Genomic DNA, 24438 nt, shown 5'->3' on the forward strand with positions numbered 1-24438 from the left:
ATCCACGAGATATTCAAACGGTTTCGTCGACCTGCTGGGCGTGGGATAGATTACGCAGATACATTGGTCTAGAGCAGTTATATTCACTGGCCCTTCCTCTACCTAACCAAACATGGCTCCCGATTACGGGAGAAGCCGTGGTACGCCATACCCTGGTTAAATTTCACATCTTCACTATTGGCGATCTATTCCCCGATGGTCACGCTTTCTCAATTTCAGAGGACCACCGCTTCGCAGAAAGGTCGTTCATGGACTCCTTTGTGTTGACCAGACTGCGCTCCTTGTTGCGGGCATCATTTTCTACTTTTCCTCTTCCCCCGGACGAAGCTTCCCCTCTAACCTTTTTAATTCAACACCCCTCGGGTGCCCATTTGGTTTCTAAAATGTATCATATGTGCACTGAGTTCCTCCCTTCACTAGATTCCAAGTAGCTGAGAGCCAGATATGGTGCTTGGGGCTAGCGTTATAGATTTGGGGATGTGTTGTTGCTCTATCTGGGGTATACCCATGTGTCTACGATTCTCTTCCTCACCCCTATACACTCCCGATGTAACTTGTAATATGTTGCTTGATGAGATCTCATTCCTGATGTCTGTTGCAATGCCCTGCTTTCTAGGACTATACACTACATGGTCAAATGCTTCCTCTTTCCTCACTTTAATATCAATGTGATTTGGCTCTATTACAATTCTACATACGACAATTTGCAACGTAATATTTGTAATTTATGTGTAAAATCTCACTGTTTTATTTTATTTTTTGGAAAAGACAAACAAAGATTTAAAAAATAAAAAATAAATGAAAATGGAGGAATACTTTGGAGTGTATTGTCAACTAGCACTTGTATAGCGCACGCATGGAATATTAACATCTACCACAAACATGACCACTCCTTAAGAGAGTGAATCCATGGCTTTATACAAGAAGTCACACAGCAGGGTCATAGAGATCAAACGAATAAACCATACTTCTCTGCTTCTAGGACAACGTTTTAAGACTGCTCAGAAATTGAGAGCTAAGAAGAACGGAGGTAATACCACATACAGTCAACACGGTCGAGAGACGTATAGAACTTCATGCCATGTCACAGAACCAAACAGTGCCACCATGACAACCATAGCTATATCCCCATAGCATGTATGTGGCATGTTACTTTAGGAATGATGAGGAAACACTGATGGGTGAATGGTAAGCATTCATCTTTGGGTGGAGGGCAGTGAGTGAAAGCCCCAGACATAATGCTAAACATGAGTTTTGTACTGTCAATAAGGTTCCATGTACAAAAGGGAGTCTCTAGGTGAGTGAATGTAAATTTAGAACACTTTGTATTACAGGCACACAAATGGCGGTTAGAGAGACCAAAGAATAGGGTTTAAAAGTATCAAAGTACTGAAGAGTGGACCACAACAAAGTACTTCTTCAAAAGGAAATACGTGAAAGCACCTTACTTTAGGTGGGCCTCATAGCCCGACGATAGGTATAAGAAAGTATTGCCTCCACTTTCCCACTGGAAGTGATGATGAAGAAAAAAAAGTCCTCAGCAGAATGGGTCCCATTTGCAGTAGTGGAAATGCTAACAAGTCATCTGTGACAACAATGACTACCACTGAAAAATATTCTTAGGGCCCCCGACGGTGGAAACATGGTAAGCCAACATAACATGGACTGCTGCATGTGTGCAGAAGAACATACATATAAGGTCAAGGGACGCCCAAATTGATTTATGGGGCTATGGGAATGCTTTGATGAAGATGTGTCATGAAGTCTGGGTTGTGGACACTCACCATTAAAATATGCCAGGTGGAGGTGGATAAGCTGGTGGTAATATAAACTTTTGTGTGGGGACACCACTGGGGATGGTGAAGAGGGGGCTGGAACCCTGGAGGATATGATCTATCATGTAGTCGTAGGTAATTCTACTTATGATTGACGGAAATGTTGTAAACAGTCTGACAGAGGGTTGTATTAGTTCAGCCATTTTCATGTTGCAAAAACTTACTAAAACAGATCTAAAAAAAAAAAAAAAAAGGAAAAGCAAAGGCACATAAAGAGTGACAGGTTTGGGAGAAAAGTAGAGTTTAAGAACACAGCCTTGATTGACACCTTTGGAAGTACTATTTCATGCCATTAAGTATATGATGGACACGTTGAGTGACTGTGTGAATAGTCATCTATCATTCGTAGACAGAGAGGATCAGAAGTATACTATTAAGTAACTTTGGAGCAGACCTTGTCTGAGCATGGAGTCATGATATGATCGCACATATTAGTGGGATCAAGTTCAGGAGCACAGTAGCACACGTTAGGCATCAATCTAACAGTATTTGTATAGCACGGCTTATCACCACTGAGGGGATCCAGTCGCTGAGGGTCTGGGGCCTTAGTTGAAAAGCCAGGTCTTGATTCCTTTTGTGAAGTCGGCGAGCGAAGTGGAGGTTCGAAGGTGGAGGGGAAATGTAGTTCCAGGACTTGGCAGCGCGGTAGGAGAAGGAACGACGTCCGCTGCAGATGTGGGGAATATGTGCAAGGGTGAGGGAGGTGGAGCGATGGTTCCTGGTGGGAAGGTGGAACGTCAGGAGGTGGTTGATGTAGGTAGGTCCAATGTTGTGGAGGGCTTTGTAGGCACGAGTCATCAGCTTGAAATGGCATCTCTTCTAGACGGGGGCGCAGTGGAGGAATCTGAGGTGGGGGGTTGCGCTGGTACGTTTGGGTTCGGAGATGAAGGGTGGTAGGCAGACCCTCTGTGTTAGTCCTATGAGGAAGGAGGGGATCCACTTGAGGGCTTTACCCTGGATGCCGATATGGTAGAGTATGGCGGTGAGGGTGTGGTGGGAAACATTGTTTATGGCTCCAGAGAGGTTGAGGAGTATCAGGGTTGCAATCTCACTTCGGTGAAGAAGGCATCCGATGTCGTCAGTGGCGGTGATCATGGCGGTCTCACTGCTGTGGTTGGATCGGAAGCTTAGATGGAAGAGTTGAAATCAAATTCAGAGACTCTACTAGAGCAGCAATTCAGAAGAAGGCTCAGCCGCCGTGAGTAAAATTAGGAACACATATCACAGGTGGTGGTTTGCAGGTCTACAAAGTGCAAAATGTCAGTGGACAATATTGTATTAACGTTACAGGGTTCACCAAACAATTTTCAATCAACAGAGATTTCGACTTACCCAAATCAACTGCGTCACGTATGGATGAAAATTCAGATCCCGCAATGAACAGCTTTGCTGCAAACAGAAAAACCAGGACCGTGAACCATTTTTGTATAAACCACCTAAAGCACAAACACAACAGTGGACAGGGGTGTGGAATTCCTAAGTCTTAATGGCCCGGAAATATTGTATGTGGTCAGGGACAACTTGCCTTTCTTTTTTTTTTCCTTCTATCCACGGGGCGAAATAAGCCCAAAACCCTGCAGCAATATCCAATTTTTCCAATTTATAAACTTTATTTCGATTTAAAAATAAATCACAAAAGTCATCACAAAACCGCAGAGGGACTAAGTTAATTAATTAATAGAAACACACTGACGCGAGAAACATAGTGTAAATGTTACGGACAAGTATGACAATGTTAAAACAATAAATATTAAATACAACTATAAAAGAATACTAGGTAGTACCCAAGATCAATATATCATTTACATACGAGCATCAGATCCAGAAATAGAAGTGATCCACAATATAAAAAAAACAAAAAACAAAAACAGAGGAGGTCTAACTATTCCTCCCTGCTGACCAGCGGGTCACCCACGCCCATCCCAAGAACTTGGCTAGGGCAACCACCAGGGGGCCATTCACTGCTGTTTTCAATAATCTATAGGCCTCACTGTAGTCCCTAGTACCCATATTTAAGCATACTGGTTTCAGCCAGCGTTTTCTAGGATTACAGTGGGCTGGGCAGGCAAATAACATATGTTTCACAGTATCACGCTAGCCTGGGCAAAAGTGGCAATCACTAGAGTTGGAGCCCGAATTAGACTATTTTGAGGTGAAGGTCTTGGTAGGTAGGGTTCCTAATCTAAATTGGTGGAAAAGTTTTCTATCGCGGGATGATGTGATGAGATCCTAATATGGTTCATACTTGGGTTCATGTTTAGTTTGTAGAAAGGAGCTAGACAGAGTTAGACTGCTTGAGGATTCAAATTGCCTGGAATATACCAGGTGCCAATATGCACCCTTAAATTCTGCTTTGCTCGGGAATGGGCTGTCAGCCGGAGAAGTCCACAGTTGGTACATGCCCAAATCACAGAGAACATTATTAATACTCCTAAATCACCCAATTTTATTGCTCACATCTAAGTCACGGAGTTCTAAAACAGCCAAAGCATAAATGGCAAGTTCAGGAGTCACCCAAAGCCTTATCCAGTATATTAGTAACCTGTAGCGGACTAAGTCTCTGATGGAGTGGCACCCCAGATCCAAATACAGGGGAATCAAGAGAGTGGATTGTGGCAGCCCCAGCAAGGATCGGAGAAATTTGTTTTGCGCCACCACCAGAGCTTTATAGTTCGCATGGGCCCAAAGCTCTGAGCCATATAAAATTGAGGCACTCATTTTTAGTTTGTAAATGTGCAATGCTGGAGTCACGGGTTTAGTAAATGACCGACTATGCTCCCTGAGCCGGACACCTGAGAGTTGGGCATGTCTAACCAAAAGGCTGTCGATTTGGGGCTTCCAGCTCATCAGTTTGTCTAAAACTACAACTAAGTAGGAAAATATCTCGGTTTGCTGTAAGACCCCAACATGCATCCTACCTTCGGCAATGGCTTTGCTAGAGTTCTGGAGAATTATGAATTTAGTTTTGTCTACATTAACTGCAAGATCATGATCTGCACAGAACTCTTCGAATCTGTTTAGCGCACGTTGGAGCCCTTGACGTGTCTTTGATAGTATGAGGGTATCATCGGCAAACATTAGGAGTGGGATCTTTTTGCCAGCTATGGTGGGGGCGTCCGTGGGGCAGTTTTCAAAGTATTCGAGTACCCCATTAATATAAATCGAAAAGAGGGTGGGTGCAAGGACGCACCCCTGCCTTACCCCCATTTCCACCAAAAATGTATCAGTAGTATGTCCTAGGGTGTTCCATCTGACCTGGGCATAGTTGTCTGTATACATAGCAATAGCACTTTGGTCTGTCAATTTACACTGCCACCATATGGTTGAGGGAAAGGTGACTGTCTGCTGTGGAGGCAAGATATGCATCCCTATGTATAAGATGTTGAAAATTGTATATATTGTTCATTAATGGAACCCCTTTACTAGTGGGAAATACACTGAGCTGTAAACCGAACATGCATTACTAATGTTGGTTCCAATATAAAAATGTGTAAACATGTTCTCAAAATGTAACGCATTGTGGCTATTTATAATCCTCCTTTAAAATATGCAGTACAAAGGAATCAATCCCACTTTAATTAGACTCGACAGAATTGAAGAAGAACACGGACAGCAGAAGCTCAGAAAAGCATTTAGCATGGGCTAGTCTGGATCATTGACACTGAACTATCTCGGTTTTAAAGAAAACATAAGCCAGTGAGCCTGGATTAAACCAGAGGTAGCCACTCTTTACATCAAAAAGTCAGGCAAGGTACTTTCCCGACCAGACCCTAGAGAGCGAAGTGAGATAGGGCAATAGTCAATAATGATCTTCATGACTGTTGCCATGGGTGTAGGGACTCCGTTTCAAACTTCATGCTCTTTTGTACCAAGTCGATGTGAGCTCACAGAATTTTTTTTTTACAAAATAGTCCTGTCAAACACTCATGCTTTGGTTTGGAACGGATACATAGTCATAGTCAAAATCCTTTATTCGACTGTCAGAAAAACAGTCATAAAAGCACAAAAATACATTATTATACAATTCATGCAAAAGTTTTTTAAAAACACACAGTATTTTATAAGTTGGTAGTTCACGAGAGAGTTAGAAATGCGGTAAGTTAAAAATACAGTAGACAAAAATAAAAATAAAAATGAAGATGCCTGTTTAAGACATGATTTCATGTTTAGTGCAAGTCATCTAGGGATCATCCTTCCATGCTTAATCTGAACTTCCGGGCTGTTTTTAAAAACTCACAGATAAAAAAGGTACTGTCATCAGGCAGCATCTGAAGATATAAAAGGGCAGGCTTAATCTGTACAAAATTCAGCTTTTTAAGCAAGGGTTTTAAAAACATTTGTCTTGGACTTGAATAATAAGGGCATAGAAATAAAAAGTGAGCCAGGTCTTGCGGAGACATGTTGTCGCAGCCGCAAGCTGGCAACACTTGACCTCTATGTGCTCCACTCGGCACAGCTAAAATCAAGTGGTAGAGACCAAATCGGAATCTGCTCAACAGAAAACGATCGTATCTGGAAATGTTCCATGATAAGTATGGTTCACAGAACACACATGTCTTTGTTAGGGTATGATTCCTGACACTGGACTTCTTCATCTCAGTGTCTTCCCTGGTAAGTTGTCGCTTTAACATAAAAGTGTTTTTTACAAAATCAACATCATTCTTTGTAGCATGCTGTGGTGTTGAATATAAGTCCAATCTACCCAGGTCTTTGCAACAGTTTCTAATATAGTTCATCCAGGGTATTTTAAGATGTCCTTCCCAGGTGAGGGCTTCAGCAAGGATGCTATGCGTCAAGGGTATAAGTGCATTGCGCCAACAATTTAGCCAACAGAGTAGAGGGTTTGCAGCAATTCTGTCTCCTAGGTACGGTATGCCCAGTTCCTCATGTACAGAGAAATTTGCGGTGCTTTTGGGTAAGCTCAGAATCTGTTTTAAAAAGTTATTTTCTAGTGTTACCAGAGCTTCTACAGATGCGAAACCCCACAGCTCACTCCCGTAACATGCCACCGCTACGCTTTTTGCCTGATATAATTTCATTATAGCGGACACTGGGGTGTTACCTAATTTGCGTGCAAAGTCCAATAACCCGAAGTTGGTTCTTAATAATTCGCCTTTCTTTTTATTTATAGCAGGACCCCAAGAAAGTTTGTGATCAAATAATACTCCTAGATATGAAAATGTTTTTGTTAACGGTATACTTTCTCCGTTGACTGAAAAGGGATATCGTTTTTTGGGGGTTTTTCCAACTGTCATAATAAAAGATTTGGTGTTATTAATATTCAGCCCGCGTGAGGTCATGAATTGGAAAAAAGAACTCAACAACTTTTGAAGTCCTAATGCGGTTCTGGATATCAAAACGGCGTCGTCCGCATATAGTAGGACCGGCACCCCTGTTTTCCCAATACGAGGGTAATCTGTGTCAGTTTTTACCAAATAATCCTCAAGTCCATTGATGTACAAATTAAAAAGAAAAGGTGCTAAAATACAGCCCTGTCTGACGCCCCGGTTAATATTAAACTCTCTCGTGACTTTCAGGTCTTTTGTGTACCGTACATTGGCACGTGTGTCATTATGTAGGTCGGCCAGGAAATTAATTAGATTATTTTCCACACCCATGTTTTGCAGGATTTCCCATAGTTTACTCCTCTCGACGCAGTCGAAGGCCGAGGAAAGGTCCATAAAGGCCATATACAATGTTCCTTCTCTGGCTTGGGTGTATTTTCCACTTATTAGGTATAGATTCAGACATTGTGTAGTTGTTGCATGACCTGGTCTGAATCCATACTGCGCTGGGGTCATTATATTATTTTGTTTGGCCCAAGCATTCAGTCGATTTAAAAGAACCCCTCCCACTACCTTCGCAACTGAGTTTATCAGGGAAATTGGTCTATAGCAGACGGCTTTTGTTCTGTCGCCCTTTTTGTAAACCGGGACGATAGTGGATGCTCCCCAAGATTTAGGGGCTCCCACTTCAACCCCGGCGTTAATGACAGACGTAAGAATTGGGGCCCATAGGGCGATGTTGGATTTAAATAGGTCCGGTGGAAGACCGTCAGGGCCCGGTGCTTTATTGCTAGAGAGACCAAGAATCCCTAGTTCAATTTCTTTAATAGAGAAATGTAGAAGACTGCTTTCGGTGAGATGAGGTAATTTTTTGGGCTGTGGAGCTTCACTCTTAAAGATAGATCCGAAATGGGTGATCCAGTCATTCTCTGGTATGACTGTGCCGAGACTCTCAGCGGTCGGGTCATCAAAAAGAGGTTTATTAATTATTTTCCAGAACTTTGAGCTGTTGCCCAAAATAGAGGGGTCGAGTAAAGATTCCCATATTTTGTTTTTTATAGATTTTTTGCATGAGGCAATTGCATTTTTGTAGTCTACTCGGAGGGCCTTTACCAGTGCTAGGTCTCTTGGTTTACTTTTGAGAGCAGCCTTTAATTTGCGATTGGCAGAAGAACAGGCATGATCAAACCATCGTGGGTGGTGAGCAGTTGATCCCTTGGCAGTTACAGTCAGAAATTTTTCTATCCTTCTGGACACCACTGCAAAGGCAGATAGAACGCATTCGGGTGAAGCCGAGTCTGTGGCACAGAGCTTGAGTTCAGGTTCACAGTCTTTGATGACTATCTCATACAGCTTGTCACTATTTACCAGGTTCCACTTCAAGCGACGGTTGTTATTTACTGGCTTAAGTATCCCTGGATCCTTGATATTATTTTGGAGTATTGAAGAGTCGCATTGTAGCTCAAGGTGTAAGGGGTTATGATCACTATAAGTGCTCATAAGAATATCAAACTTAAGAACCTGTTGGGCCACACTTGCAGAAAGAAGGATATGGTCTATGACGGACCCTGACTCAGATCCTTTATAGGAGGGATTTTCATAGATGAAGGAGTCCTCTTTCAGAGATAGTGCCAAGGTCATATTCGTGGAATCCATTAAGGTGTTCAATTTTGATCCACGATGGCAGTGTGTAAAATGGAGACCTGTTTTAAGATCGCAGCCCAACAAACCCAAGGTTGTCAGGAGAGGATTACCACAAATGTGCGTGTTGAAGTCGCCGAGGAGTATTTTGTCCTGTGATAAATTAGTCCAATTTTCGGTTAGACAATTTGCAAGGTTATCGATATTACAATCACCTGGGTTTGCAACAGAGTTATAAAAATTAATCAGCGTTATGACTTTTTTCCCCCTTTTGAGTGTAACGATCTGGATACTCCTGCTATCCAACTGCACATGATTAGTCAGCATTTTAAGGGACAAACTGATAAATATTGCCAGGCCCCCCTTTGCCCTACCGCTAGGTGAAGGGGATGCGTGGACAAAGAAACTTTGAAATCCCTCAATGAACGTGTTGCCATTTATCAACCAGGTTTCTTGAAAGCATAAGATAGTGTACTTCCTGACAAAGGCCACCCATGATGGATCATCGATTTTAGAGGCCAGTCCAGCAATATTCCAAGACAAAATTTTGATGGGGTTTGAGATAGTCTGCTCTGGTTTGAATTCAGAATTTATATTTGGGAGGGAGTGCGGTTCTGGGGTGGTCCCTATCGTATACTTAGGCCTTGGATTCTCAGGTAATGAGTAAGATTGTGAAGCTATGGACTTAGATGGACTACCTACTTCGGTCACTGACAGAGCATGAGCTTGGTGTGCTCGGGGGCTGACTGTGTAGCTCGATGTCGTTGTGGGGGTGGAAGTTACTAAGCAGGCTAAATGGGAAATGGCTGTTTTCACTGCGATAATATTATTTTCTGAGGGATTCCTAGCTTTAACAGAAGGGGTTTCAGAAAAAGAATCAGATGACAGTCAGTCAACCTCGTCCAAATGGTCGTAGTTGTAAAGAGTGTCATATCTATTGGCAGTAGGGAACCCGTATTCCTCAAATTGAACAGTAGCAGGGTTATATGCACGGTAAAAGCCGTGCCTTTGCCGTACAGCTGTTTCAATTGGTTGCTGGTTATATACTTTGATTCCCCATGGGTGAGTGTATGGATGGAGATCTAAACCCATTAGGCTATCAGGTTTGGATAGGACAGGGGCCGGCCAGGGTTGGAGATTAGGCTGTGTCTTATGCCGTCCTACTTGAGTGTAATTATATTTGGTTTTGTTCCTACCTAAATCTGAACGGGCTGGATAGAAATAGCTCAATCCCATAGTCCTAATCAGGCTACTTGTCCCCGGGCTCCTCCAATCTGCGATAAATTTTGCCGGTCCTAGATGTTTAAAGGTGACCACGATGCAGTCGCCATCTGTGGATTTGAAGCGAGTGCCCACCCACTCTACCCTTTTGACTTGGTGTATAGTGCCTATTATATTTTGGGGGAGGGGCCTATGTATTGAAAGCCATTGCATGACTTTATTCCTCAATTCCTCCCGCGTTTCCTCCCTGTTATCATCGACTTTGGGCACCCCAATCATGACTATCGTGTAGGGGTTAGCCTGTGGAGGAAGGTTAATATGTGATAGTGGACTTGTAGGGGTAGGTTTGGTAGGATGAGCTCCTATTTCTTGAGTATTAATTTTAGGAGACGCCGTGCAATTCTTGTTCTTCGGTGCACCTATGTTTGTGTTAGGTGAATGACCTTCTGTAGCCCACTCACTGGCCTCGTCATCCTCATCTATTTGAGTATTTGGTTTATTGGTTGTAGGACTCGTTATATTCACAGTGAGTTTGGGGACTGTTTGAAACTTTGTTGTTTGGGCTGTTGCGGGTAGGCCCTTTAGATGTGATTTATTTTGTTTTTCTATGTTCCTTACTGAGTTGCCAGTTTGTTTGGAATTTTTAACATTAAGTGTAGTTGATGAAGGAACAAAAAGAGAGGGCGTGTTAGTTGAGTTGAGCGATCTAAGAATACTGGAAGATATATCATTTTGGGTCCTCTCAAATTTACTCAAAGCCTTTTCTAGGATATCTATTTGATGACTGATAGGTTGAAGAAGGGTTTTAATTAGAGTTTCAATCTCTCTCATAAAGGGGAAACTCAAAGTACTCTTCTTGTCAATATGTCCTGTTTCCTCATTAACTACAGGATTTCCCAAATTGGACTTAGCTTTTCCATCTGAGTCGTATAGATCTGAGGAGGTTGGAGGGGTTCCCCCGCGTTTTGGTCCAGTGGGTTCCACTATGCCTTTCTTCTGCCACATGTCTTTAAGTGATCGTTTAGGTTTACCCGAGGGTAGGTGGGTTTTCCTCGTAGGAAGTTTGATTCTAGGCTTTTTCCGTTTAATCTTTGGCGATTTATGTAATGTTGGCGGTTGTGATTCTGTTAAGACAATGACCGGTAGGGCATTTTCCTCGATCCCAGCTTCCGATAACAAGGAAATATCCGTTATCTGCTGGTCATTTCTTACGCTGTTAGATATGACCATAACACTGTTATCCTGATTGTTAACTAATGACTCCGAGGGAAAAGAGTTAGAGGGTTTTTCTTTAATGTGTGATCCAGGTAACTCTGAAAAAGATTGTGTGAGTAAAGACTCCTGGGATGAGATAGTGTCATCCATATTTTGATCGTCATAGGTAGTATGAGAGGACAGGTCAGGGAAGCATAGGTTAGGTGTCAAGGAGAGTCTCCTCTCAGTGTTCTGAATAGCATCCGCCACAACATTGATGGTTTTTTGAAGCATTTTATCTATGGCGGTTATAGTGGGCAATGGTGTACTCACTGTTTTTAGTCTGCTGGTAGATCTTGTCGCCATCGGTGTTTTAGTTGTTTTGGACATCGTTGAACAGTGGTTTCAACCCCTTTGCTTTTCAAAGATACTGGCTTGGCAATGAACTTAGGGGGGTGGCCCGCCCCGTCTCCCTCAGTCCCCTGAGGGCCACAGAGGGCCCGCCCTTTGCCCGGGCTTCGCTCGGCGTCCCGCTCGCGTCCCGCTAGGCGGTGTTGTGCTATTCTTAAATGGGGCGTTGCGGCTGGGGGCGTGTCTTGCAGTGGGCGCGGCCGTGCACACCTGTGCAACGCGGGGACTCCTGGTCTTTGGAGTCCCTGCACCACGCGCTCACGGTCGCCTCCCGCTGGTCTCTCTTTCTCCCCGGTGTTATTCTCTAGTGTGCCTGCAGCCTCAACCCCACGCCAGTCGCCGCGCAGCGGCACACGCGAAGCGGGTGCTGCAAGTTGTTAATTGGCGAGCTGGCGGTCAATCCCTCCTGGGACACAGGGAGGCTGCAGGGCTAGAAGGCGCTTTCCCGCTCTGCTTCTTGTTTTAATGGCGATGTCCGGAGTGACGTTCTGGTAAGGGTCTTTTTCAAAACTGAGTCCCACTGCCCTCTGGACAGGTTTGCTTTTACCACTGATTGGCCGGCTGGGGGCGTGTCTTGCAGTGGGCGCGGCCGTGCACACCTGTGCAACGCGGGGACTCCTGGTCTTTGGAGTCCCTGCACCACGCGCTCACGGTCGCCTCCCGCTGGTCTCTCTTTCTCCCCGGTGTTATTCTCTAGTGTGCCTGCAGCCTCAACCCCACGCCAGTCGCCGCGCAGCGGCACCCGCGAAGCGGGTGCTGCAAGTTGTTAATTGGCGAGCTGGCGGTCAATCCCTCCTGGGACACAGGGAGGCTGCAGGGCTAGAAGGCGCTTTCCCGCTCTGCTTCTTGTTTTAATGGCGATGTCCGGAGTGACGTTCTGGTAAGGGTCTTTTTCAAAACTGAGTTGGAACGGATACATCTTTAATGCTCTTTTTCCATAAACTGTTTTTTTTAGTTTCCATGGTGCATGCATATAACGACTTACAACGGTCACCCATGTCAATAAACATGACTGATCAAGTGAATTACATTGAAACATCGTCATAGATGGCAAGGGAGCAATATATAATCAATAACAGAACAATCACCATCTTTAAAGTGCTTTGCTGTAGCTATTTATATAGCGTCTGCTTAGCTTGTCCCAAGGAGGAGCACCTAGAGACAACATTTACTCAGATCATAAAGATTGTGCTCTTTGAATCTGCAATATTACAAACTGGGGGGTCAACTACTCTATTCTATAAATATGTAAACTTAGTCATCAATAGGAGAGGCTTTTAGGTGTAGTGTACGTGGGTTGTTTTCAGGATTGCTTTAATAACATTTATATAGAGCACAAGGATTTATTTTATGCTTGGAATTCAATTATGTTTTGTGGTAATAGAATATTTTCTCATGTTATTTAAAATTTGCATGGTATAAGCTGATAATAAGAAGTTGCTAGAAACAAGAATGGCTGTTTGCCTTAAACATAAAATGTACCCAAATATTTGCAAATTGAAAAATTACTGTTACAGTCAGTTTTCCTAACCTAGCGGGCAATTTTTAAGGACAAAATAAAATAAAATTCTCAAACGCACAATTTGGTTAAACTTATTTGATGTATGCCAATACAAAAAATAATAATGGAGAAGCAGACTCAAGCCATTATGGGCAACTTGTAAAAAGAAAAAATTAATTAGATGCACCTTTCTTAAAGAAAATCACAAAAGTGCATCCACGTGTCTACGAAGTTTTACTACTTACTAGAATCCACAAAAATTCACAGAAGTATGCCTAGAAATCTGCAACAGTTGTAGATTTTCAAGGCACACTCCAATCAAACCTTTGTGAATTCCATTTCTGCATGAAGAAACATACAACCATGTATTTGCTCATTTGAAAATCTGCTATGGAAATTCAATTTCCTGTGTCAAAATAGTTTTTCTTTTTTCCCCTGGGGGAAATATTCCCACACCACAGATAAACTCCTTTACCCACAAAGGTTTTACTCCTGCCTTTGTCAGGAATACATTTCCAAACTTTTTCAGGGTTGGCGAGGAGTTGGTGAATGCCCTACAACATTTACGGTTTTTGTGGTTGTGCTCAAACTCACCAGGTATTCCAGTCTTAAAACTACCACCTCCTTCCAACCAATCAGTAGATTTGCCTACACTAAAATCTTTTTGTAGGTAAATCATTTTATGCATGCACAATAAACGTTTGCGCATGTAAGCCAAACTGACATGCATAATAGTTTTAAGAATTGGGCCCATAACATTCAAACTCTAACAAGCCCTTGCAGAGGTAATTTAGTTGTCAAATGTAAATGGCCAGCTATTTATTAATTGTTTTGACAAACACGGGAACTGATGCACAGTGAGGAAATGATTTACTCAAGATTTACTCAATGAAGTCAAGTGGAGAAGGTCATAATGTGAGCGGTCTCGCTGATGCAGCCCAGCACCTGGGTTGCCAGCTGAGCAAGTATAATCAGGGGTTATTTACAGTAACATTTTGCAGAAAGTACATATGGCAGAGCAATTCACAAGGGTCTTTCTCAGAAAGTTAAATAACAAACAGAGCAATATTACAATTAGAATAATGATATATCGTGAAATCTGCCGATAGCTGAATTCTCACACAATAAAAATGCTGACATATTCAGGGCGCTACCCGTTTAGAAACCTAGCCTAAAAATAATCCCATTCATAAACAGAGCTCTGCATATGCAGAATCGGACTATTTAAAGATTTAACAAAAATTGATACCTTGTATTTTCCGAGTCCAGTATAATCAGTAAGGTGACAATCAGAGTCCAGGCATACACAGAGAAGATTTTATCAAAGCTCTGACATAACTCGAACCTCTGATGAAGCATGACATCCTTATGGATGTGTGAGGGCAACAAGAAACAGTCTAGTTGACTCTCCCTTATAATCTATCCAGTACCTAGACTTTACTTATATGTATAAGGAACAGTGATCCATCTTTTTGAAACATAATGAAAACCCAGCCATAATTAGACACTTTTTTTTCTTGAGATGTAGATTTCTGAAGACTAGCGTACCTGAGACAAGCAGATGTGTTATAAAATTCCACACCCATGGTGGACATGTCAGAATGATATCTTGTTAAAGACTCCGAAAGTCATGTCATTTGCTTCAATAGAAAAGAACTGCATACTAAAAGCACTAGCTAAGAGAGGGTACAGTTCAGGACCAATGGACTCAGACACTGAATGTAAAATCCATATGACAGATTCACATAACTTCAATGTATACTTTGGGTTACATTAACATTTAGAAAACTCATGAAAAGCCTGTGGTTAAACATACATAGCATTATACACAGTACAATAATATCAATTTATAAAGACCATTCTTTTAATGCAGCTGTGTTCTGCCGTAGGATTGATTCCAGGTATGGTCTAGATTATTCAAAGGCATTAGCACTATCAATCTGTATTGACTGTTATTCTGATGTTCGATTTGTCTCAATTATTGGGCACTCTGGCAACATTACTCATTTGGTGTATTTTGTATATTGGGTATACCTAAACCTAGGGATAGCATATACTGCGTTTCATCATTACCAGCAGAGTATCTGCAAATGAAACTTTACTAATGTGATCCGTATTACCAAGTGACTGGGCAAGTAACTAACAGATACTGTATGCAAATAACTTCCTTTAGATCACCGACTACAAAATATAAAAGTTAGAAAACTCTGTAGATATGCAAGTTGATACTAAAACTACCGGTCCCAGGATGCTTGTTTCCGGTCCAGGGAAGACATGGCTTGGCAGTTCGGGCTGGACTGCTCCCATGAGGCACAGGGTCAGACTGATTTGCATATTGCCATGTCTGAACTGGGGTGGCCGAGTGAGCTAAAGAATGGTGAAGGATTAAACCCAGATCAGTTGACTGGGGGTGAGTGTTTGATTTGCTCAAACGCTCCGTCCATCATCCCCTTTTGTATCGCTTTGATACTAAAAGGAGCACCAAAGTAGAGACCTAGGGCCTGATTACCATAGCGGTGAATCCGCCACTGGCAGCCTGCCGGTGGTGGATTCACCGCCAATTTGCAGCTATTCTCTGCCCGCCAAATTAAGATGGTGGCGCGGTTTGTATATACTCTGCTGGTAATGATGAAATGCAGTATATGCTATCCCTAGGTTTAGTTATACCCAATATTAGTTTAGGTGCTATGGCCTCAAAGGCTTTCTCCTTGGGAGCGAAACTAGAAGATATTCTCCACACTGCGGACTGGTCATCTGACCACTTTTAAAAAGTTTTATTTTAAACCAGTGGCCTCTCTGGCAACTATAGGGGTAGATACGCTTTAAACTAGCCTGATACTTGCCTCCGAGTCCTGCCATAGAATAAAAAATGTCCTAGGTATCGTAACGGAAAGTTTCAAATCTTTTAAGGACAAGGAGGTGAGCATTTAACCCACCCAGGACTTCTTATATATGGAAGTCAGTCCCACCCTGACAGAGGTGCAATGCTATCTATGATTGCGATATCTTATACCATGTACAGATGCATGCCATTGATGGTTGTAATGTGTTATGCCTTATAAAGTATTCTTTTGGTTTGTAGACTTAACATGATGAGTTATGTTTCTCTGCTGTACCATGTTGGTTGATTATGGATGAATTGGTTATGGGAGGACAGACAATTTGTATTTTTTCTTTGTTCCTCCCTAGGAACGGAATCCAATAAACAGGAGTAGAGCCAGCAGATGAAGGCTGTGATCGAAGGATGAAAGAGGCAGATAGAGAGTATACATGCAGCAGTACTCTGATTTGAAACTGTTTTCTGTTTATTTTCCCAGTGTCTCAAGGGAAATGTAGTTTATGTGTATGAAGTAGTTTCTTTGGAAAGGCTACTGGTGAAATAAAGTGAAGAAAGAAAAGCCTAATCTTCGCCTCCATGTCCTTAATAGAATTGAAAATTTCCGTTACGATAGTTAGGAAATTTGTCATTATAATTCAGGGTTATATCATATGAAAGTTCGTCCAGGTCTTGACAATTTTAGTGTGGAAAAAATAGGATCAACTCACAGACATGTTTGCAAAACTATAATCTAAACTAAGCCATCAATATGGAAGAAGCATTTATCTATTAAACTAATAAAAATACCCAAATCAGACCAGAGTACAAGTCCCATTGAAAGATGCCGGGATATTCATTGTACTGGATAAAACCAGACACAGCTGCATTCACAGGTCATCAGGTGCAATAAATAGCATCTAATACGAGTGTAGCCATAAAAATGTGGCACAACATCAGAGTATTATGGATACTTTGGACTGTAGATTCCTGACTGTTAGATTATCCCCAAGCACCAGACTGGATCTTGAAACTCTCACACAGTAAAGCTCATCGACACACCAGTAGGTGGCACAGTGCAGCTCGGCGATGACTTCCAACCATGCAGAAGTTACCAACGGAAGCAAATACAACAGCCACCGCTGCGTGCTGACATCAGTTCCTTTCTTTTTGCACCTTCAGACATGGATCTGGAGCTCTGCTCCTCTCTTTTCCTTATCTGTTGAATAGACTTTCTTCTAAATTTCCAACAAGTGTATAAAGAAATAGGTCTCTCCCAAAACGACAGGATTTAAACATGCCAGGACTACCCCAAACAAATGTCTGTGATAGACTTGCACAAAGTATGCCTTTGGTGTTTGAGCTCGGGCACGACTCCATGTCGTGTGAAGAATATACCCTCTTGAATCTGAATGTGATCTATGAGCGCGAAATGAAGCAGTACGTCAACGAACACCAGAAGAAAGCACACAAGTCTCGCTTAAAGTTGAGAGCATACCCTTGTTCCTGCTACAGAGGTCCTTCACACATTAGGTCGTCATCTGGATTAAAGTATTTGGGTAAGTCCAAGTCAAAGAAGAAACAAACACAAGAAAGCCAAGTGGGACTCGTCCCCATCCAGCCATTCTCTATACCCAGAGAAGTCCTAAGGGGGTCAAAGTGCCACTGATCCAGCAAGGAGCCAAATCCACAACTGGTCCTGAGGCACTCGAGTTTCCTAGGTCATTGACAGTGCCATAACAAACTGATGCCTTTAGAGAGGCCAACTCGCTTATGGCTGGTGGATCGATCCTAGACTTACTTCGGTGCAGACTTTGCCTCAACTTCAATGCAGGCCCGACGCTTCCATCAGAGGACCCTGTACCAATACTGTTGTCAGAATGCAAGCCAAACTAGTCTTGGCTTTGACAGAGGTTGTGTCCTTAATCCACTTTAATGCACCTGTTCCCCTTACAATCAGACTCAGACAGAACACGGCCTCTGAAATGAAACAGTCCTTCAGCACTCCATCAGCGTTTTGGATTAGACTTTGATCAGTGTCAGACAGCCATCGGAGAGGACAGTGGAGATGACTGGGATGAATGGTCCTCATTGTGATGACAGCAATCGCTACATGGACTTTCAAGAGGCCAGGGGTCTGGATTCTTCCCCCGACACAGGATTGATTTTCCCAAACCCTTCCCACCAAAGGAGGAACGTCCTTCTTTTGCTGTGCTGATTAGATCGCTAGCTACGGTTTTGGACTGATTACTGTAGAGGTGACAACAAATGTACTAACAGAGATGTAACAGCCTGGGCAGGCTTCTTCTAGGCCTTTGCTTCCATTCAAATAGGCCCTTATTGATATTTTGATGGGTACTTGAACAAAGCTTTGTTCTTGCCCTCCTGTGAACAGAACAGTTGCCAGACACCATAGTACAAAAAGAACAATTGGACAGAATGCAGAAGAAGTTCATCATTCACCCTAGTACAGAGATTGCGGCCTAAATCCATCTTTTTTTTGCTCCCCATGCCATTCCAATTTGAACCTAGCCATATGCAAATCAGTCTTGATCCTGCTCCCTATGGGAACAGTCCAGCCCGAACTGCCAGGCCAGGTCGTCCCTGGACTAGAAACAAGCAGCCTAGTAACGGTTATGGGGTTTCACTCTTCATCAGCCAGGGTAGCTTCACTCCAGTGGCATAGGGAGCACAGGATCCATGTCTGGACATACCCGTCCCACTCGGGATAACAAATGCAAAAAGAACAATTGATGGACAGAATGCAGAACAATGTCATACATTCACCCCATTGCAGAGATCTGGGCCTAAATCCATAGTTGTTTGCTCCCCATGCTATTCAATTTGAAAAACGATGGATTTAGGCCCAGAACTCTGTACCAGGGTGAATATTTGCCATTGTGCAGCATTCTGTCCATCAATTGTTCTTTTTTGCATTTGTCACCCCGAGTGGTATGAAGACGTTCGTACTGGCCCAGCTTCTGTTTGCTCTGGATCCAGGCAACTGGATGGCAGCCCTGAACCTGCAGGGTGTGTATTTTCTTATAGCATTCCTGAGTACTACCGAGGTTACCTATGGTTCAAGGTAGGCCAGCAGCATTTTCAATTTCCTGTGCTCCCTTTCTGCCTCACCAGTGCCCCTCGGGTGTTCCCGAAAGTGAAGACAGTGGTCATGGCACACCCTCTTTGCAGAATGGGGATACCAGTTTTCCCCCTACCTCGACCACTGACTGTTGAGGGCAGGCTACCACATTTAATCACAGACAATACCATTGCCATGTGGCAATGCAAAAACCATGGAGGTATAGGGTTCTGTGTCGAGAGGCTGTTCAACTCTGGAGTTGGCTCAGATATTGGGGCATTTTTTTGTTCATGAACCATCTGGTAGGATTTTTCAAAACTGGGGCAGACAAGCTCAGCTGATGGATCACTAATAGCAGTTTCACCCATAAACGGCACAAGGCATCTTCCAACAATGGGGAGATCCCTGGCTGGATCTTTTCACCACAGCCGAGAACACACGTTGTCAAAACCTTTGTGACCAGGAGTTTCTAGAAGACTGTCTCTGGGAGATACAATCCAGCAAGAGGGGAGCACAAGACTCCTGTACGCCTTTCCTCCGCGACCTTTTTCTGACCTGTGTTCTGAACAAACCCAGAACGACTGGGCAAAAGTCATCCTAATAGCTTAGGATGAGGCCAGGCGAGTATGGTATTTAAAACGTCTAGGAATGTGCATCTGTCCCCCCATAAAGTTTCAGCCTCAGGAGAATCTTCTGTTGCAGGGCAGGGCTCTGCACCCATGCCTGCACAATCGCCACATCCCTGCATGGAGACTAAGCAGCAGGAACTGACTGTAGGATGTTATCTTTGCAGCATGGTGCCCCTCTACAAAGTCCATTTACGCTGGACACTGGGACACATTTGGGCCTGGTTTATTGTCTGGAACACAGACCTTGTTACAAGCCGAAGTGTCAGATGTCTTGTTTATTTTGTCTTTAGCCCAGCAAGGTCTTGCAGTGGACCCCATTAACGATTATTTGTCTGCCTTTTTGTGTTTGCAGGACCAGTCCTCCTTGTTTAAGAATCACCTGTTGCAATGAGGTTTCTAAAATGATTAACACATGCTTCCCCTAAAACACTTTGTGATGCCACATTTGGGATCTCTATTTGGTCCCGACTCTTCTCAGGTCCACTCCCTTCGAGCCAGGGCCCAGCTACTCAAGGAGTATTCTGATGCTTAAGAATGTATTCATTGTCAAAATTACTTCCGCTTGTCTTGTGGAGTAAGCTTCATGATCTCTTGGTGCAGCCACCCTACACCACCTTTTTCCTCCCACTGTTCTTTGCTTGCCTCCACCTTCAAAAGAGGTCAAGAGACTCCATCGGCTGTACCCCAAACCAGCATTAACCTTTTACAAGGTTTGTCCCAAAGACCATTGGGTGGATAATCAGTTTTATGTGGGGTTCTCTGGGGCAAAGAAAAGTAAAGCAGTGCAGAAAAGGGCTTTGTCAAGGTGGATAGCCCTCTGCATCAAGATCAGCTATGCAATGGCCAAGAAGCAGCCTCAAGAAGGACGGAAGACTCATTCCAGCAGGTTCAATGTTGATACTACTGTGTTTGTTTGCAGAGTGCCTGTTCGACATTTGTCAGCCCGTGACGTGCTTCCATACACATTCACGAAGCACTACCACCAGGTCTGATAGAATGGCCATTTTGACTGTTCAGTCCTGCTAGACTTTTTGGTTTGAGCCCATTCCATAGACCCTCCTCCCTAGGAAGTATATTCTTTGGTATATATTCCAAAAGGTTCTCGAATCTGTAGATAGAAGTATCCACCAAAAAGTTACTTACCTTTGGTAACACTCTTTCTGGTGAATATTCTAACTCCAGATTCCTCACGCCTGCCTCCCCGTTCTGTGGAATGGTCGTTTTTTATTTCTAAAAATGTTCCAAACTAGAGATCTGCACACTGGTTTTTGGGCTCTACATCTGAGAGGACAGACAGAGTCAAGAAAGAAACTGATGTAACCATGTGGAGCTACATGGCGCCACATACTGTTGCGTGGGAGCACTGCTGTGTGAAGGTTTCTGGATCTAGTCTGGTGCCTAGGGATATTCTAAAAATGAGGAATCAATGGATAGAGTATCAACCAGAAAAGGCATAACCGAAGGTAAGTAACTTGTTATTTTGGTGCTTTCTACACCAAATCCAGTCCTGGTATTTACCATGCATTTTACCCCTAGTAAATTGTAGCAGGTTGGGTCTGTTTAGCGTTGCATATGAAACAGTTATTATGCTGTAACACCCTGGTAGGCCAGCCTGGCCTTTCAAGAATTCCCACAATTTATGAATTAGTAATAGGTGAAAAAGCCAAGGGGATCTTGAAGTACAGGAAGTAAATGCGCAATGTTATAAGAGGAGTAAAAGTAAATTGATGTTAGCTGCATGGGGAGTATGGAAGCAACTGTTGAAATTTCTTAAGATCCCGAAGATTAATGGTAGTTTAGATCTCTGGGATTCACACCCATTTAAACATCTTGGACAGAATAGAAACAGCGCCCTTTGGAAAAGACTGGGTATCCGGTATCTGGGAGATGTAATGAGTAAGGAAGAGTTGGTGGGGTTCGAGACTCTGCAACAAAGATATGATATCTCAGCGAACGACTGGATGTTGTACAATCAATTAGAACAATCAGTGAAATCCATAAGACCCAGGGTTTCTATCCAGGAGATGAATCCAATTGTTCAATATATAAGGAATGGTGGCCGCAAGATCAAAATAGGCTATGGTCTTTTGTTGCAGAGTCTGGAAGATGATGTGGTGCAAGTGGAAAACGCATGGGCTCTTAGAATTGGGGATTCAAATGTCGATGTGGATTATGCATTAGCTTTGAACAAGAAAATATTAAGAGCAACCAATTTAAAAACACAACATTATAAAATGATCTTTAATCTATATCATACCCCATCAAAGTTGTTCCAATGGGGGAAAAGGGATACAGATAAATGCCCGAGATGCGATCAAAGCCCTGCAGATTTAATTCATATGTTTTATTCCTGTCCAAACTTGAAACCTGTTTTAACTGAAATAGAGAAATTTTTATCGGGGCTGCTAGAGGGACAAATCTCTCTATCCCCAACGACAGTGTTAATTGGCAGGGATGAAAATCTGAAAATCACTTACGAGGCGGAAGCCTTTGTCTTTCTTTGTGTTGCAGTGTTAAGAATTTTAATAGCGGCGGCATGGAAAGACTCAGTTGCCCCCTCATTCCAGGTTTGGTTGACAAGATTGCTTGGAACCCATAATATCGAAGAATGCTTATATAAATTTAAGGGACAGAAGAAGAAAGTATTTGGTGAAAAAATCTGGGCACCCCTTAGTAAGTGGAGGGAAACAAGAGGATGAACTGATTGAATCCCCGCCTGTCTGTAAAAATTACTTTTGGATTGTGATTTGTATTATGTATTGAGGAACCGCTTTTTAAACTCTTTTGTATCTTTGTACTTACCGTCTTATCCAGCTGATATCTTATTATATGTATGAATGTATTTCTTTCTTTTTTCTGTAATGCTTTTCTAATCCATCTCAATAAAAAAAAAATAAAAAAAAAAAGTAAATTGTAGCAGGTTTTCACTATAAAAATGTACCCAAGGAAAAACTGAAGTGAGCAGTCTTTGCTGTGAAACTAGTAATTCTGATATGCAGCAACAGACGTTACTGCTCATACTGACATTTATTGGGACGACCATAAACACAGCCTAAATTGTTAATCCTGTGTAAAGTTGGCATGATTAATACCAAGAGGGGTAGTTTTGAAACTCCCGTTTCAGTTTTACTTCAGAAAAGGGCTGAAGTAACTCTCTCTTCCAGGATGGGAAAGGGAAGAGATCTCAAACTTGTTTGGGATTTCGGAGAAGAAGTTTCACCATGGGGGAAATGTTCTCTCTGTGGAGAAAAGAAAAGAAAAACAAAACGTGGATTTGCACATCGGGCTGCTTGTTACAGTTCGTATTTGTAATCTTATGTACAAACACACATTAGGGGGGAAAATAGCAAGTTGAAAAAATATCACATGACATTTCCAGTCCTATGCCTGGAAAACTGCACCTGGCGCAGCTCTCCAGGTGAACTACTGGAAATGGTTGTGAACTGTAATAAAGTGTAAAAGTATATTCAAAGTAAAAAGGGTTAATCTCTGCTTGTGTTTTTATACTTTTTGTGAATGGAGCCTTCAGAATTCAGTTACTACTTTACTAACCTTCAAACTGACTTATTTTCACTGACGGTTGGTATCCAAGAAACAATTTAAAGAACCCGATGTGATATAGCACTATAATTGGTCTTCATGGCTGCTAGACACTAACGTTTAGTCAGATGTGCTTCTACTCCTTAACTATCCTTCATTCATTAGGCAAATATTTAATTAAACTTTTAATCACCCTTTCATTAACGACAGAACACGCAAATTAAATCCCTGTGCTCCCTAGCAGGCCATGCACCTCTCCCCAACTCAAACTCAATCTTACCTCTGTAAGAAGCCCTTCTTCCAATCCCTTCCTCTCTAATCCTTTCTCTGACGCTACCTTATTGCTCTGCTTCCCATGCAGCCGCTCGCCCTGCAGTTCAGCCATCCCCAACCCACTGCGCTAGCTGTCAATATAGCTGCTATTCCCAGCTTCCACCACCTTCTCTCTGCTGCCCTACAGCCTTCACTTTATAGAGTCCTTATGTTTTGCACATGCCAGTGCCCACTCCATAGTCCTCCCTGTAATCGATCAGCTCTAGCACTGCAAAGTGCTCCTTTTGTTCACGTTTCGTTTGATATAAATCCACATTAATATATGGTTGATAAATGTGCTGAGAAAAGCAATTTACGTTTGCACGTTTTCATTACTTTGGACTTCCCATTATGCTTAATATTGCATGCAATTCTAGTAGTATATTTATTGCATAACGTAAGTGCATATATAGGTGGTAATGACTTACAAAGGTGATAAAGAGACATTGCCATAACTGTACATCAAATATGCATCAGTAAAAAAAAAGTATTTTCTTCTCTTCGGAAATATCCTTTTCTCCCACAATCTACCAATTTTAACACATCTTGCAAGTGCCGCATCGACAAGTCCTCTTTAGTTAGGTGTAAGGTTTAGATGTACATGTAGGTAGAGCGAAGTATGGTAAGTGCATTCCTTAGCCTCTAGTGCTTCCTCAGAACGCCCAATTTGACTGATAATGACAAATGTAAATGTCATGACCCAGCAGACTCCGAGGTTTTGCTGCGTACACCAGCTTTTGAGCGAGACACCTCTGTACGCATTCATTTGACTTCTTTGTTCAGTTAATCCTGCAAGGATTACATACGTATACATTAGGGCTTTTTCTCCTGGAACACGCCTAGGTTAAACCAGCAAACCAAACTTAGTGAACCTGCCCACTACATGCAACGGCTTCCCTAGAGGCAAAGTGGAAGGTAGACTGTGGCATCCAGTATGACAGTGTATACCAGATCCTTCCAGCTACAGGCAAG

At 42.7% G+C, this 24438-nt stretch overlaps 1 protein-coding gene across 1 annotated transcript in view; it reads right to left on the bottom strand.

Moving 5' to 3' along the window:
• GCLM (glutamate-cysteine ligase modifier subunit) overlaps window positions 1-24438 on the bottom strand; it is a 134456-nt gene that overhangs the window by 95367 nt on the left and 14651 nt on the right. The window contains exon 4 of the mRNA XM_078640918.1: window positions 3168-3224. Coding sequence (XP_078497044.1) covers window positions 3168-3224 — 57 coding nt within the window. The remainder of the gene's footprint in view (window positions 1-3167; window positions 3225-24438) is intronic.

Source organism: Lissotriton helveticus, chromosome 1_1 (assembly GCF_964261635.1).
Source record: "Lissotriton helveticus chromosome 1_1, aLisHel1.1, whole genome shotgun sequence".
Taxonomy (NCBI): Eukaryota; Metazoa; Chordata; class Amphibia; order Caudata; family Salamandridae; genus Lissotriton; species Lissotriton helveticus.